The sequence below is a fragment of the Parasteatoda tepidariorum genome, chromosome 8 (genome assembly GCF_043381705.1).
Source record: "Parasteatoda tepidariorum isolate YZ-2023 chromosome 8, CAS_Ptep_4.0, whole genome shotgun sequence".
NCBI classification, from domain to species: Eukaryota; Metazoa; Arthropoda; class Arachnida; order Araneae; family Theridiidae; genus Parasteatoda; species Parasteatoda tepidariorum.
In genome coordinates this window covers 68,453,894-68,469,791 of record NC_092211.1, presented here as the reverse complement: position 1 = coordinate 68,469,791, position 15,898 = coordinate 68,453,894, and the positions used below count along the sequence as shown (strand labels likewise).

Genomic DNA, 15,898 nt, shown 5'->3' with positions numbered 1-15,898 from the left:
ATGACAAAATAACTATCAACAATCTTCAAGGAAACGAATTTCGTCAAAAGTAAAGAAATATTTCGTCATTCTAGTTTTGATCGTCTGGTCTTCATTCGATCTCACGATGAGATCATAACGATCTCACGCAATGTGGTTCCGAGTTGAGGAAACATTTTCATCATATATTTGAGATCTCACGTTTTGTCTCGAATCACGTGATCTTGTGAGAAAATGATTTTCGAAATTAACGAAATACAACTGAATGATTGTTGAATCGTCAAAAAGAAGGTTCTTATCCCTGAGAATGCATAAGTTTAATTTTCTACGTATTTACATTTAAAACAATTAGAAGAAATTTCGTAAAACTAAACACATGTATAGAATATGACACAAGGCTGAATCTACTTTGCAGAATTATTGAGTTGTTCGGAAAGTAATTTCATTCCTTTTTTTGACAACAGAGGACATGATTATATCTTTTCACAGCCATCTTCACACTTGAGTTACTTAATCATAATATATTTTGACTGCTGATATAGCAAAGATTGCTTGTAAAGAAGTTCAATTGATTCTAGGCAATAGTTTTTAGTTGGTACCCATTCAAATATGCAAAATGCATTTTTGACATACAGTAGGACTTCTATTTAACGAACTTTCATTTTGCGAATTTCTCTATTTTGTGATTTTTTTCGAGGAACCTAGAACATTTTGGAAATTTCTTCGTAAAATAACTTCCAAATAACGAAGCGAATTTTCTATTTAACGAACTATTCTTTGAGATCCACTTTCCCTATTGCCCAAAATATTTCAAAACATTTCAAACTTGTTAACGCATTTTAAGGGGGGAATTGACCTTAAATTGAATTTCGAAGCCACTTAACTTTCAGAGAAAACAGTAAAATCCCTTTCTCTTTTTTTTTTTTTTTGCATTTCAAACAATAAACTCATACAAAATTAAACGAATTTTATCAGTAGCAATTAAACTTCAGAACGCAGGTGGTAATGCATGTTTAAAATTACTTTTATTATAAATGCAGTTATAATTTTATTCATAAAATTCGCTTTTTTTAATTGAAAATGTATGTAGCATGTACTGGATTATGTTTCGCTCTATTCTTGTTTTCCATGCAGATTTCTTTGCTATTTTAATTATGTCTAGTGTTTATGAATTTAATACCTGGTTTGCGTTGCTTAATTATTTCAAAAGGTAATTTTCTATTTAACGAACTTATTATCGGGATTTAGCGACTTCGTTAAATAGAGGTCTGACTGTATTTTACTTTTTTACTGTCAAAAAAAGGTAAAAATCGCTGTTCAAGCAAGAAAAACTATGGTGAAGTCATTCGGGTCCACTTATTGTACCAGCCGCAAGCAAAGGGTTAGGCTTTATTAGTAACCATATACGTGTTTAAATTATTAAGTGTAATTAAGACTTGCATTCTTATTTTCAGGGTAAATTCACAACGAAAAGTGACGTTTGGGCTTTCGCTGTCACCATGTGGGAAGTGTTAACATTCGCCAGGCACCAACCGTATGCTGAACTTACAGATGAACAAGTGATCGAAAATATAGGATACCTTTACCATGGGGATAGCCGTCACAGGTACTTGCCACAACCTCCAAACTGTCCTCGGGAAATCTACGACCTGATGAGGGAGTGCTGGCAAAGGAATGAATCGGACAGGCCAAACTTTCGAGAAATCCACCTATTCTTGCAACGAAAGAATCTCGGTTATGCACCACAACTCTGACTGAACTTTCATAAGTAACGAAATCTATCAAATTTTTTTTGGCTGGCAACGAAACAAAAAAAGCTGTATAATTGTTGGCAGTTAGTTTGCACCAGATGCACACGAAGTAATTTATTCTAGCCGGCAATTCGTCGTCGACTTCTGTCTCACCATGGAAATCAATGGGGAGTTACCATGGGCGTAATCACCATGGACAGATATTGCTTTTGTATTCGATTCGTTTGCATAGCTGGAAGCGACATTTTACTCATCCAAAAACCACTGACCCGATGTTATGGAATCTTGATGGTTTTTTCTAACCCCCAATAAATTAAGGACCACATCACTTAACAGGAGCTTTGTATAAAATGTGCTGGATATCTTTGTAAATAATCCATTAACAAACTGTGCGACAGTGTGAGTAGAATGAATGCTTGGAATCAATTGGAAATTAGATCTGTATTTCTAAAACTAGTGCAGCACTGAGACCCTCTTTTATAAAACATCATTTCTTTTTTTATTTATCATTCGAACGTTCTCACACATTCACATGCATGCTGGAATTTCAAAGACGGTTAACTTCTAGTGTTTTCAAGTTAATTTTGTTCTTAGAACGTTTCACGATTCGTTCTATCGAGGTGGGATTTTTTTTCCTTACTACCCTTATTTCCTATTGCAAATGTGCTGTGACTTTCGTGGCCGAGAAACTTACTTCAGCGACCAAATTTTTGAACTCGACCTGTGGTACTAATCAGAATTTGCATTTCTTTTGTGTCTATGTTTTAAATAAAAATAAATTAATGGAAATGATTTTGAGCTTTCGGCTTCTGTGATCAAGGACCGTTGTTAGCAACGAGGGGCAGCTCACAGCGTGTGAGCCGTCTTGTTTATATATATACTAAAAATTAAAAAGGACACTTGGTGAACTACGATAATGAGTGAAAAAATATTGTGTAAATGTTGTAAAACCCAGACTTGGATTTGTAAAGAATATCTTCAACTGCAAATGTAGTCAATTGTTTGTGTACTAGAATAGACACATGTGTATGATCAATGTATGGAAATGAAACGAGATGGATATTATAAAATCTGTGCTTTTGTTTTTGTTTTTCTCCAACACAAACAACATTAAGCTAACAGTGCTACTTTATACGATTTCATTCAGTTAAATATTTTTGCATGTTTTTAGTTAGCGCTATTTATGCCTTCATATATCACACATCTAATGGTTTTATAAAGCAGACAGATACAAAAAGTCGTTTCAAAACTATTTAATAATTTCAAATTTAACACTTTTTCCTTACTTAACCTAGTTTATTCAGTTTTTAATGGTAAATCTGTCTTTTAATGCTTTCGTTACTCAATGTACTCAATTTAAATTATTCAGAAGGATGATATTTATTATTTCTCATCAAAATCAAAACATTTTTTTCATTATTGTTGATTTATCTATTATTTACTTGTTTTAAAATCTATTTTTAATTTTAAAAAAATTGATTTTAACTTATAATCTAATCATAAAAGCATTGATTAATTGTGTTACTTGACAATGTCAGGTCTTTTATTGTTTTCAACAAAGCATTTAATACACCAATGTGACCAACGATGTATGCTATTCGTTGGTTCAAAACTAAAACGACACTTCTGCACTCACTTCTCATGTCATTTGAATGAGAAGTGAGTGCAGAAGTGTCGTTTTAGTTTTGAACCAGCGAGTTCACTTAGCACCGATGTTTTTGGATTCTATACAAGATTTCAAATGTTTACAATATTCTAAATAAGTAGCAGTGAAATGTAAACAAATCGTTAAAGTAACGTTAAATTCATTTCGATTACAACAAAATTTAAATCTTTAAAAAAAATGTAACCAATATTTACAGAAATTGGAAGTTTTAAATTTAGTTCATCGCTTATTTTTAATTTTCAGCTTGTTTGTTTGGCTTCAAGCGCTAAAAGTACGCTTTACCAAACTCCTTCATGGTAAATTCTCTTTTAATTGCATGTGTAAGTTAAGTTTTAACTTACGTAAGTTAAATTTTACTTACACATAGTATAGAAAATGTGAGTTCAGATAAATCAAAAGTGATCCAGGAAATTACAAGTGCTAAAAGATTTTTTTTCCTGTCTTTTTTTAATATTAAATAACAAATAAATGTTGACATAATTACATTTCTAAAAACTTTCAGTACTTCAAACTTTATTTTTAAGTTCATCTCAACTCATTTTTTCTATGCTTAAAATTTTAAATTGCTGATGCAGTTGAAAAATAATTTGTCATGATTCCTCCCTTAGTATAGCATCCTCTTAAGGTTGAGTGTATTCATGAAAACGAAGCCATCTTTCTCTATCGAATTTCAAGAGGAGCCTTAATCTATTGGCAACCCCGGAATCACTTGGGCCATTTGTGCATGTTAAGAAATCCTTCTTTCCCAACTCCAATTAAGTACTCCTGTTTTATCCGTTTATTGCCCCTTAATTTCTCAGTAACTTGAGGTAGGGAATTATTACTTTCTCTGCTGCAGTACGAAACTTAAGTCTGTTTTTCTTGGTTTCTAGTCCTACAGTGGTCTTAAGACGCGTACAATTCCTTGTATATCAAAGAAGTCAGGCATCACTGGCCGCCGTCAGTGAGTGGGTGGGTGACCACTTTGATCAGTGTGCAAAAGGACCCTGGTTTCGTGATTTCTCTGTTAAACTTTTCCACCATAAAGTGCTCAATTTCGTGCAGAGGTCGTCGGACTGCTTAAGAGGGGGAACCATGCCCTCTGCAGAGGATTAGAATTACGATGACATATCTTCAGATCAACCTCAAGGATGTTTCTATATATCTACAGTCAATAACTTATTGTGTAGCTCGTATGTGAAATAAATAAGGTACTACTACTACAAGAAAATCTACTCTGGTTTCTGGCCCTATTTGTTTATTGCTACACAAACACATGGAAGCTTGTGTGCTGATTACGAAGTCGAATTAGAGGCCCTTATAAAGTTGTGGAACAGATTTTCACAAGTCAAAAAAGGACATCACTAAGATACATCCAGACGGGGTTCGAACCCGCATCCTCCATGTAACAGACCTTTTAGCAGATCAGCGAGACTGATCAGTCAGGGATACTCCCTGATTCCGGCTTTTCTTTAAAAAAAATGTTGAGCGTGTCAGAAACAGTCCACTGTTAGTGAGTTAAATAAACAATTGCAAAAGGACTTTCCTGGCCGGAGTCTCGCACACTAAATGCTGTGAGCGTCCCGCAGTGGACTGATCGTTAAGACACGGCTCCCAGCAAGTCACCGAAGTCAAGCATCACTGGCTGCGGTCAGTGTGCGGGTGGGTGACCACTTGGATCAGTCTGCGTAGGGACCGAGGGTGTGCGGTATTGGTCCTCGTTAAACTGTTCTACCGTAAAGTGCTCGACTTCGCGCGCAGATTGTCGGTCTACCGAAGCAAGGGTGTCATCCCCTCTGCAGAGGATCAAAATTGTGATGGCTTGTCTTCGGATCATTCTCAAGGATGTTTCTCAGACCGTCGCCAATAGCCCATTGTGCAGCTCTAGTTCGACGTAAATGAACTACAACAACAACAAATGCTGTGCGTAGCGTGGAAGCGGGTTCGAATTCCGCTGTTACCCTGGATGTATCCTCGTGTTGTCCTTCTCTGTATTGTACTATCTGTCCTTCTACTTATAACACAAAGGCTTATAAGCCTTAATCGAGCACACACACCCGCAAATGTATATTGTCCCAATAAATAAATAAACAATAACAAATCGGGATTCCATTTTACAGGTTTAAATAGTATCGTGAACTTTAAATTTTTTCGAACATAAAAATTATGTTTGTTGAAATATTCATACTTGAATAAGACGAAAAAAATAATCAAACATTCTATTCATGGTTCTACGGAAAGTAACGAAGATAACGAGGTCTAGAATTTTCAAAAAAATTTGAAAATTATATTCCATCCAGAGTGATTATTTTTTCTGTCATAAGACTAATCGTAAGTGGATTTCATTCTTTTTATCAAATCCAAGTTTTTTCATGTACTCAATAAAATAAATTGTAAAAGCAAATTAGAAAACAAATGCAAATTAGGAAACACGGTATATTATATATTTATAGCGTCATATCAGAATTGCTATAAAATGCATCTACGTGAATAATTTTTGGTACAGTGAAGATTGATATTATATTTTATTGAAAAAAAACATACGTTTATTCGTCCCAACATTTCCCACCACAGAAGTAAAAAAGTTTTTACCCTTCAATTTATTCCCTTTATCATTTTCCGCGTAAAAGTAATTTATTATTTCTAAGGTATTCCTAAAAAATGCCATAATAAGAAATTCGCAATTTCTCTAGTTCATTAAAAATTGAAATAAGTAAGAGAATTAAATAAAAAGATGATTAGAGGAGGATGATAGAAACCGATTGTAGAGGGTGATTTAAGTTTTAACTTCAAAATTAAGTTTCATTCCGGGAATCTTTTATCACATCCAGAGGCTTGGATTGAAATTAGTTGTATAAAATGGCGCAATTTTAAGTACGCAAATCAAAAGCGATTTTGCTATATCTAACTCACGATAAAATAATAATAATAATTAAAACTTTTCTTAATTTAAAGAAGTCAGATTTCCAAAAATTATTTATTAATATTTCTACAAAACAAAACAATAATAAAACGTAACCTAGTACTTTGAAAACAAACGAAAAATGAATATATAAGCATCTCATATTGTTGTGAACCTCATATTTACTCCATTTTTAAAAACTCTACATTTTTTCCAAATAACGAAGTATACAATTTTGAAATAATTTTTTCATTAAAGCGGATAATTAATATAATATTGTGTTCTCAATAATCTTTAATTTTCTCACTACTTAATTTTGAAACCATTTTCTTTCTTGGACGGATATTTAACTTTTTTATAATATTATATTTTCAATATTCTCTAATCTTCACAATATACAATTTTAAAATCAATTTTTTATTGGACAAATATACTTAACTTTCTAAGATATTGTGGTCTCAATAATCTCTAGTTTCAAATAATGCAATTTTGAATTATAGTTTTTTATTGCATGGATACTCAACTTTTCATGACATTGTCTTCTCAATAATCACTACCTTGAAGAAGGAGGCTATCTTTCTTTACTTAAATGAGGATCTTAAGACTGCAAAATTGAGATAGTCATCTTTACTCTTTTCTTTCTTTCCCCCTCTTCTTTATTTTATTTTAATTATTTCATTTTATTTTATTTTTTGCCAGACACAGTTTATGGCAATGTTTAATTTTATTTTAGTAAGTATGTTTTTTTTGTAGGCACTTTTTTTCATTTCATTGCCCCAATTATAACTCTGCATTGGCAATCTCTAACAAACAATGGTTGGAAATAATATATTTCGTCGGTAGAGGCAAATATAACGTAAGAATTTGTATGATATTCAAATAAGATTACACATTTGTATGAGATCGCTACACATAACAGAGTAAAAGAATTAAATTATAAAATTTGTTGCTGTGCTTTTACTATGTACAGTGCTCAAGAAATAAAAAAGAAACGGACCTCGCTCAAATTTTGTATTTTGTCATTTAAAATTACATTCTTTAAAACGATATAAAAGGCAGTATACCTGGCAATTAAAAATTTTCTCGTCTTTTATAAAATAAAATAATAAAAAGTAATAAATACTCGCAAAAAGTTTAATTTTTGCATGAAATTATCATTGGATAAACAAATTTTCTATTTGTGTGCGAAACAAAAACTTTTGGTCAACTTTCTTGATCAAACTGATTGCGCCTACCTTTTACATTTTGTGGGTCGTCCAGCAGTGGACAGATCGTTAAGACACGGTTCCCATCAGATCACCGAAGTCAAGCATCACTGATTGCGGTCAGTGTGAGGGTGGGTGACCACTTGCATTTGGATTAGTCTGCGTAGGGACCGAGGATGTGCGGTATGGGTCCTCGTTAAACTGTTCTACCGTAAAGTGCTCGACTTCGTGTGCAGGTCGTCGGGCTACCGAAGCGGGGTGCCATCCCCTCAGCAGAGAATCAAAATTGTGATGGCATGTCTTCGGATCATCCTCAAGGATGATTCCCAGACCGTCGCCAATAGCCCATTGTGCAGTTGTAGTGCGACGTAAATGAACTACAACGACAACAACACTTTGTGGGTCAGAAATCCGAATCCATCGTAAAAAAGGCATGTTTATACGGAGAAAGTACGTTTTTGTGTCTGATTTCGTAACTTAAAATATCGTCGGCACTAATTAGCATATTTGAAGTCGCTCTCTTGAACCGTTAAGATTGAGTCTGACCCTTTAGATCAAAAGTTATTGAGGGTGGTCCTTTTATTATTTTGCGCACTGTGCAGCGAACATTCGTTGGAAGTAATAATCTTGTTCGTCGAAAAAAATACACTACTGAAGTTAGTAAGCAATAAACGTTAAAAATTACTGCACACATAAGAGTATGAGTTAAATGAAAAAAAAATAGTCGTGAAAATTACGCGTTTATGACGCATTGCAAACGAACTTTCAAAAGAAGATACAAACTATCTCATCCATAAACGATGAAAATGTTTCAAAAGTTTATATGTTACTTACGTTTTATAACTATATATGCACATAATACAATAATATTGGCAATTAAAGGGTATTGACAATTAAAGTGATAAGCCGCACGTTCCCAAAGATGATATTTATGCACCCAACTGTTCCTAAGTGTTGTTTCCAGATACTTGATAAGTTTTTGCAGTTTCCTTTCGATAACAGCGCAATACTGAGGAACATTTGACTGCCTACGAAGAAATTGTTGCGTTTTTCATTAATAAAATGCTCCCCTGAAAGATGTGGTTAACCATTTTATTGAACCAATAATGCCATTAATTGCTGTGTGTATGTAACATACTTCGAACTCTTTTTTAAAGACGAGAACTTGCAAAAATAAATGCTTTATATAAATTTAAAACATTTCCGGTTAATTGAGTTATTTTTATCACTGATTACGATTATTACATTGTCGTTCAAAGTAACGTTGTTTTAAGCTTCAATATTCAGAATTAAAGCTTCGTACTTGTTACAAAGTACAGTTTATCACTGTTGTAGCGAGCATCATTATCGGGTTGTTCTTTTAGCTTAAACCTAATGTCGCCAAATCCATTTTCTTCCAAAGATTTTTGAACATCAGAGACATCTATCGGGAAACTGTGAAATGTATTGTCACCCACTTTCCAAAATGTGGTCTTCGTCGGACCGAACAAAATCAACTTGCCTCCTTTCCTCAGCAAACGATTAATGCGACCAATTATTTTGGAGTGAGAATCCAAATCGACCGCAGCCGTCTCCAGAGTAAGACCACTCATGATGACGTCATAGGGCTCTTGGGCGTATTCTTTAGCAATGACTTGGTCGTTGACGACGTCACAGTGAATAACGGTTTTGACTGAAGATCGGATTCTTTCTTCAATTTCTTTTGATGCTGCCTTCAAATCTCTAGGGAAAGAAAATAAACAATCTCTCATTTAGATATATACCATTATATACCATATTTTATTAACAACAAGTTGAAAACCATGGGGGTCACCGGTGACCAGCACTGAGTTTGTTCGTAAATAAACGGGGGTCACCGGTGACCCGCGAAGCCACGATTATTAGAAACACATAGTTCGAGTAAATTTTTAATGCTTTTAATTTTTTTGTATTATTATCGTTACTAAAATGCTTTGAAGAAATTAATGCAATACATACTGAGAAAATCATGTTGGCCAGACGGGCAAGCCTTATAAAATTAGCGTGGCATTCAACGTGTTAATGTTTTGGAGTCGCATTCAATACCCAGCTTCCCCCATATTAACCATAATTAGCGATTTCCTATTTACATTAAGTTAGTAATTAATATTTTCGTTTCATATTATTTAGTAAAATGTAAATTACGTAACCCCAGTCCATAAATTTTAGTTTCTAAAGTTTCAAGTACTTTTAAACGAATTTAAAGCAATTTTATTGCTGCTTTGGATATAATTCTAAAAATTATCAACTCTTTAAAAATTTGGGTCCCGCAGTGGACTGATCGTAAAGACAGGGTTCCCAGTAGAACACTGAAGTCAAGCATCACTGGCTGCGGTCAGTAAGGAGATGGGTGACCACTTTGATCAGCTTGTGTAGAAGCCGAGGGTGAGTGGTAACGATCCTCGTTAAACTGTTCTACCATAAAGTGCTCGATTTCGCGAGCAGGTCTTCGAGCTACCATCTCCTCTGCAGAGGATCTATATTTTGATAGCATTTTTTCAAATCATTCTCAGGGATGTTTTTCAGACCATCTCTAATAGCCCATTGTGCAGCTCTAGTGCGACGTAAATAAAGTACTTAACTAACTACTTTAAAAATTTGGATAATATCTATATTTTTTTAAATGTTAGAAAATATAATAAAATATTTAAAAATAATATTTACTCTCATAATAAATAAATGGTGCTCGTACAGCTCTCCAGAGATTTAATATGGAAGATGGTGGAAATTAGTATTTGTCTCTCAGGACACCTGTAAATATACAATCCACAATCGGTGGAATAGTTTGTACGTTATCAAATTTCAAAAAATTCGTTAAAATTTAATTTCTCGAGAACTGTGCGATATCAATTCATTCAAAATTGCATTACATTTTGTCAAATAAAATTACATTAAAATTATATATCTTACTATTAGAAAAAAATTTCAACTATTTATTAAATTAAATATTAAAAAATAATAAATAATTATTAAAATTATTTTTCCATTCAATCATTTTTTAAACAAACGAATTTAATAATTGTGAGCAAAAAAATCTTTCAATTATTTAAAGGTTTATTATGGTATAAGGTATATTATAGTATACAGATATATTTTATTAAATAAAATATTAAAAAATAATAAATAATTACTAAAAATAGTTTTTCAAAAAAAATTATATTAGAATTAAAAAAAACATATTATTCTTAAGTTTTCTAGATATGGTGTGAAAAGTATAATTAAACTTTCCAAACTTTTGACTAAACTATTGAGATTCTGACTACCCCCATATTTTAAGATTCGAATCAGACTGCGTGGTAAAAAGAAACATTTATTCAAATGAAGTATGTTTTTGTATCGGAATTCATAACATATAATATTGTTTGCACTTATTAGTTAGCATATTTGAGGTCAGGCCCTTGAACTATTATAATAGAGACCTGGTATGGGAAAAATCCAACCATTAAATCAAAAACAATTCAGATTGTCCCATTTTTTATTTTTCTCACTGTACATATTACCACTGAGCCTATTAACTCATTACCAGCTGTATCTGTAAACACCTTAACTTGTGCACTCCAGTTAATTCGAGAGCGATTAACAGGCCAAACTGTGCACGCTCGAGATAATTCGAGCTGCGTTGTATTTTATGCTGTTATAATTTTTCACACTCGAATATAATCGAGAATTGAAAATAACCATGTGAAAGTTAAGGGTAAAAATCGTTTTGTTGATATTTATCATTCATATAGGATTGTAAGCTATAACACTTATTTATTCAAGAATAAAATATAGCTTTTATCCATGGAACAAAAGCGCAGTATATCAAAATTGTCCACCAAACAAAAAGTTAAACCAGGAGGAAGTATGTTTTTTACATTAAAATTTTTTTTTTATTTTTTTTTGACCGGTTTTTTTCAAAAAATCTGTGCGTTAAGGGGTTAAAACATTCCTGCTACAGCCCTTTATGAGCTAGGGTGGTCATGAAGCTCACGGCTCCACAAATTCTTGACCATAATTGTGGCTATGTGGTCAGAACAGTGGCACTCAAAGCAGTATCTGTTATCTCAACTAATTAAACAACACTGGCTTGAATAAGACTTTTTACGATTTCTTACAATTGACGATTTTTTCGCGCCCTCTTGCCTTGAAAACTGATTGTGCCATCTTATCAATATTTTCCATAAAAATTGGTGTTTATGTTTAGTTAAAATGCTGGTACTAAATCTCAATAGTGTTTAATGGAAGTTTTTTTTTTAACATTCATCTCGAGCCATGGTGATTCAGGGGATAGAGCACTCCTCTTCCAGTAAGGTGAACCGGTTTCAAACCCCAGCGATGACTGGTCGATACGAATTCCGCACCCGGCTCGCACCAACCACAGTGCTCATGCAAAATATCCTCAGTGGCAGACGGATCATGGGTAACAGTCCCTTTGACATTAGGCTAACCTTGGGAGGTTTTCATGTTTTTCCTCACCATGTAATGCAAATGCCAGTTAGTTCCATTAAAAAAGTTCCCACGAAGACAAATTTCTCCCAATACTTGATCTAGGAGTTCCTTTGTCTTCTGGAAAGGGTTTAGAAATACTAGGCTACGAAGTTGAACAATAATAGTCGTAAATCCATAAATTAGGCCGTCTGTTTAACAACGGTTACAAAATAAGAACATTCATATTATTTAATTTATTCAAAAATGTTGGTATAATCACAATGTTTTGAAGGAAAAGAATTAAATTTATTATGTTTTTACTTTCTTTTCTCTATTTTGGCTACTCTCTCTAGCATAGGAGACCAGTCAACACAATCAGGGTCTTTTCTAAGCCATTTTCGTATTTCTTCACAACAATTCTCGACTAACTCGCTAAGGACAATGTGAGAAAAATATGAACTAGCTGTGGCTACATTGTGCACTGTAGGACCACTGCCCAAATCAAGAAGCCTCTCTCCATCGATTTTTTCTGCAAGTAAAATATAAAACATCTTAAAACTTAAAAAGTTCTTTCGTCATATATATTAACGTTTTTTGCAAAATACAACCTATGAACCTTACATAACTACATGAGATTACTTCAAATTTTATAAATGCAGATACTGGCGTCATTTCATTTTATATGTGTTTTGTTAAGTCAATTTTTTTAAACCATCTTTAAATATTTTTAGACACATACGGCTATTTAAAGAAAACTATAATGCCCATTCCTTTATTTAAATCAAATTCCAAATGAATCCTGCGATGCACAAAAATTCTAAAAAAATTCTGTAATAGTCCACCAACTACAAATAAAAGATATAGGGTCGGGTTAGCCTGGTTGGGAAAGAACTGAGTCCGTGTCCAAGAGGTCGTGGGTTCGATCCCCGCCTGCCGAAGACTCCCCATGTAGTATATGGTGACTGATGCACGTTAAATCTGTCGAGTCACAAAGTCCTCCATGGGCTCGTGACAAACTATACCTCTGGGGGGTACTGATCCAGGAGTTTCCTTGTCTTCTGGATTGGTTCTAAATTACAAGGCTGCGGAGTTGAACATTAGCTGTCGAAACCCAAAATTGGGTCGGCTGTTCAACGATGGTTATTAAATAAAATAAAAATAAGAGATATGATCAAACTGACTTAACAAACTTAAGGAAAGATGATATAATAATGCTTTTAGAAGCGAGAGTTTCAAATTGCGCTCATATTTAATGTTCACTTTATGAATTCGTAGGTTGGCAACGGTAGTGTTTGTAGATAAATAGAATTCGTCAATAAAAATGTCGATGTAAGTATAAAAGTGAAATTGTTGGCTTAATCCAAGTATACGTTACACTGTGGATTTCGTGACGTTGGCGATGTTTGGGAAGACGATAAATTTCGTTTTTTATTCTTTTTTCGGGGTGTTTATGTATTTTATGTTTTATTACGATTTTTATGTTATTGCTTCCTCTGATTCTTGGCGACAAGCGTTGATGTGTCATTTCGGCATGAGCAACATTTTCTAAGCGTGTAACGTATGCTAGGATTTTACCCCCAGATGTGATCTCATGAATGTTAGTTAAACTAAAGAAAAATCTGTTAATCTGTTCATTTTCTTTATTGTCCTTTAATTAAAAACCTGTTAGAGCATCATTAACTAGAATAAGTATCATAATTTCACAAAAATTAATAAAAAAAGACCCTAATGATGAAATTGTAAGAACACAAAACTCGCCACTTATCTGGTGAACTTAAGTATTTTAGATGCTGAAATATTGAATGGCAAATTTTCTTCAGATGAACTATTTGAAAGTGAGGGATAACCATAGATGAATATAGAGAAAAGGACAATAATTTAAAATCGGAGCCCCTCTTTTATTTAGCGATTCGAAAATAAACAAATATGTATGAAAATAATCCAAGAATCGATTAAATAGCGATAAAGTTATAGTTGCAGTAAGTAAAGATGGCAAAAGCCAGCGAAGAATATCATGGTTTCAAAAACGGGTTTTAGCAAAATAGAACGAAAATTATAGTCAAACCAAGGGGATCCCGATTCTACACCTTAACCACAATCACATATATTTAAAAATGATGAAAATTAATAAAAATAAAAAAAATAATAAATATAATTTCAAAAAAACTTCATGTGGTTGTTCTGTAGATTCAATCTATCTTTTTTACTTCAATTCAGTGCTTAAAAATGTTGGTTCACGTATCGGTTTCCAATAACCTATGTTCTCCATTTTGATTTTTTTGGACAAAATAAGCTATATTTCATCTAATTTACTAATTTTTAGTTATTTTCAATTACTGCATAAAAAATACTACTATTTAGCACTTTTCCTATATTGTAGGAAGGAGAGTATTTCTACATTTTATAAACATTTGATTATAAAACAAAATCTCCTTGGCTCAAATAATACTATATTTGTTCGCCCTAAAACTGTCCACAAATCTACTGGAATCAAATTAGTTACTTTTTTTTAATAATTTTTCTCTGTAGTTAAAAATTTTGACAAACGGGAGTACAATTATAAGGCATAAATAAATACATTTAAACATTAAAAAAGTGCAGAATGGTGTTAACAAATTTCTGAACTTGAATTGTATTAACAGTTTATTTATATTCTTAACACTTAATGTGCAATTAATAAACACTTTAAAGCTTAGAAAAATGAAACCTGTATCATGCAAAAAAATATTTAATTAGAAACCTAAAAAAACACCTTTTTCTGCAGTTTATAATAATAATAACAAGCAGTAATCAAGAAAAAATAGACAAAAAAATACTTTTTTTCGAAAGGATCATAAATTTCTATTTTTTTAACCATTAATGTACTACAATCAATTATTTTTCTCTCGAAATTAACGAAAATTATCTGTCTGGCACTAAAATCAATTTATTTCAAAATACGTATAAAATTAATTAACCTAATCTAAAATGTTTAAGACAGAGAAAAGTACTTTAAAAGAATAACGAATTTAGAATATATCCTCCCAAAAAAAGCATCAAAATCATTTACTTAAAACATTCATACGTTTCAGTGAGTGTCAGAAATTAATAACTTAATATTTTATGTTACTAAAAATTTATCAAGCTTGTTTGAAAACTACGCATCTTAATATCTAAAACTTCCAAAAATACTCTTACCTGTAGTGAAAAATTCATATAAACATGAAAACCAGAAATCGTAATTATCCTCTGTCCCATCTTTACTCAGTGATCCTAATTTAAAATCATAAAACTCTAATGGATCAAAATTTTCCAAAAAATGTTCACGAATTTTCTTCTCTTCATTTTCCATGATTCTTGTATCTAATCAGTTTTGATTCGTAATCTGCTACTAATAGCTCTTTAGCACAGAATGAAAAATTCTATAAAAAGTTTTTTTTTAAATTCTATAAGAGCAAACACTATCGTTCTTTAAATATGTGTTATAGTTTCTTTAGAAGTTTAGTGGGACTTGAATTGCACCCAACGTACTGAAATCAGTAAATGAAAAACCTTGAAGCTATGAAATAACTTGTATATACACAGTTATTCCTTTTAAAGGACAACGTAATCTTTATGATGAATGATAATGGCTTTAGTGTTCGTTCTTAGAGAGTTCTTTATTATCTCTACAAATAATAACATAAAAAAAATCGTGTAAAAGTACATGTGTCGAGCATAATTATGGTATTCACTATTTTGAAACTTAATATGGCTTAATAATCAAAAATAAAGACTGGACATAGACTTGGGGATCTCTCAAATAAAGGGGACCAAAATATCTTGAATAATGAATTTTATATCGAATTTCTTTAAGCTCACATTATTTACGTGTAAGTAATAGGATGAAAATGGCTTAGTTTAAATTTTTCTGAAATTTTAAATGTGAAAGTTTTTGTAGGTTGCTTATCTTTTTTCATGTTTGGTCTTGATTTTAAAGTATTGGATTTATTTTTACTTTCAAAGAAAT

The 15,898-nt window shown here is 32.4% G+C and overlaps 3 protein-coding genes across 6 annotated transcripts in view; 2 read left to right on the top strand and 1 right to left on the bottom strand.

Annotated features, from left to right (window-relative positions):
• The window catches only part of LOC107448750 (discoidin domain-containing receptor 2), a 607,770-nt gene extending 604,970 nt beyond the window's left edge, over nt 1–2,800 (top strand). For all 4 annotated transcript variants that reach the window (XM_071184184.1, XM_043046729.2, XM_043046731.2 and 1 more), the window contains one exon: nt 1,434–2,800. In XM_071184184.1, coding sequence (XP_071040285.1) covers nt 1,434–1,733 — 300 coding nt within the window. In that variant the 3' untranslated portion in view covers nt 1,734–2,800. The remainder of the gene's footprint in view (nt 1–1,433) is intronic.
• Nucleotides 2,801–5,577: 2,777 nt separating this feature from the next.
• Nucleotides 5,578–15,898, top strand: part of LOC107448536 (BOS complex subunit TMEM147) — a 40,075-nt gene continuing 29,754 nt past the window's right edge. The window contains exon 1 of the mRNA XM_071184193.1: nt 5,578–5,706. The gene's annotated coding sequence lies outside the window, so the exon portion shown is untranslated. The remainder of the gene's footprint in view (nt 5,707–15,898) is intronic.
• Nucleotides 8,561–15,457, bottom strand: LOC107448535 (nicotinamide N-methyltransferase). The gene is made up of 3 exons (XM_016063775.4): nt 15,088–15,457; nt 12,232–12,439; nt 8,561–9,204 (listed from the first exon to the last, which is right to left on the bottom strand). Exons 1-3 carry the CDS (start codon nt 15,239–15,241, stop codon nt 8,772–8,774), a joined length of 795 nt encoding a protein of 264 aa, XP_015919261.2. The 5' UTR covers nt 15,242–15,457; the 3' UTR covers nt 8,561–8,771.

What these genes read in the sequence shown, in the direction of transcription:
- LOC107448535 (XM_016063775.4), bottom strand. Translation starts at nt 15,241, where the DNA reads ATGGAAAATGAAGAGAAGAAAATTCGTGAACATTTTTTGGAAAATTTT. An exon ending in ATATGAATTTTTCACTACAG is followed by an intron (nt 12,440 to 15,087) that starts GTAAGAGTATTT and finishes TTTTACTTGCAG; the next exon opens with AAAAAATCGATGGAGAGAGG. An exon ending in GCCAAAATAGAGAAAAGAAA is followed by an intron (nt 9,205 to 12,231) that starts GTAAAAACATAA and finishes TTCTTTCCCTAG; the next exon opens with AGATTTGAAGGCAGCATCAA.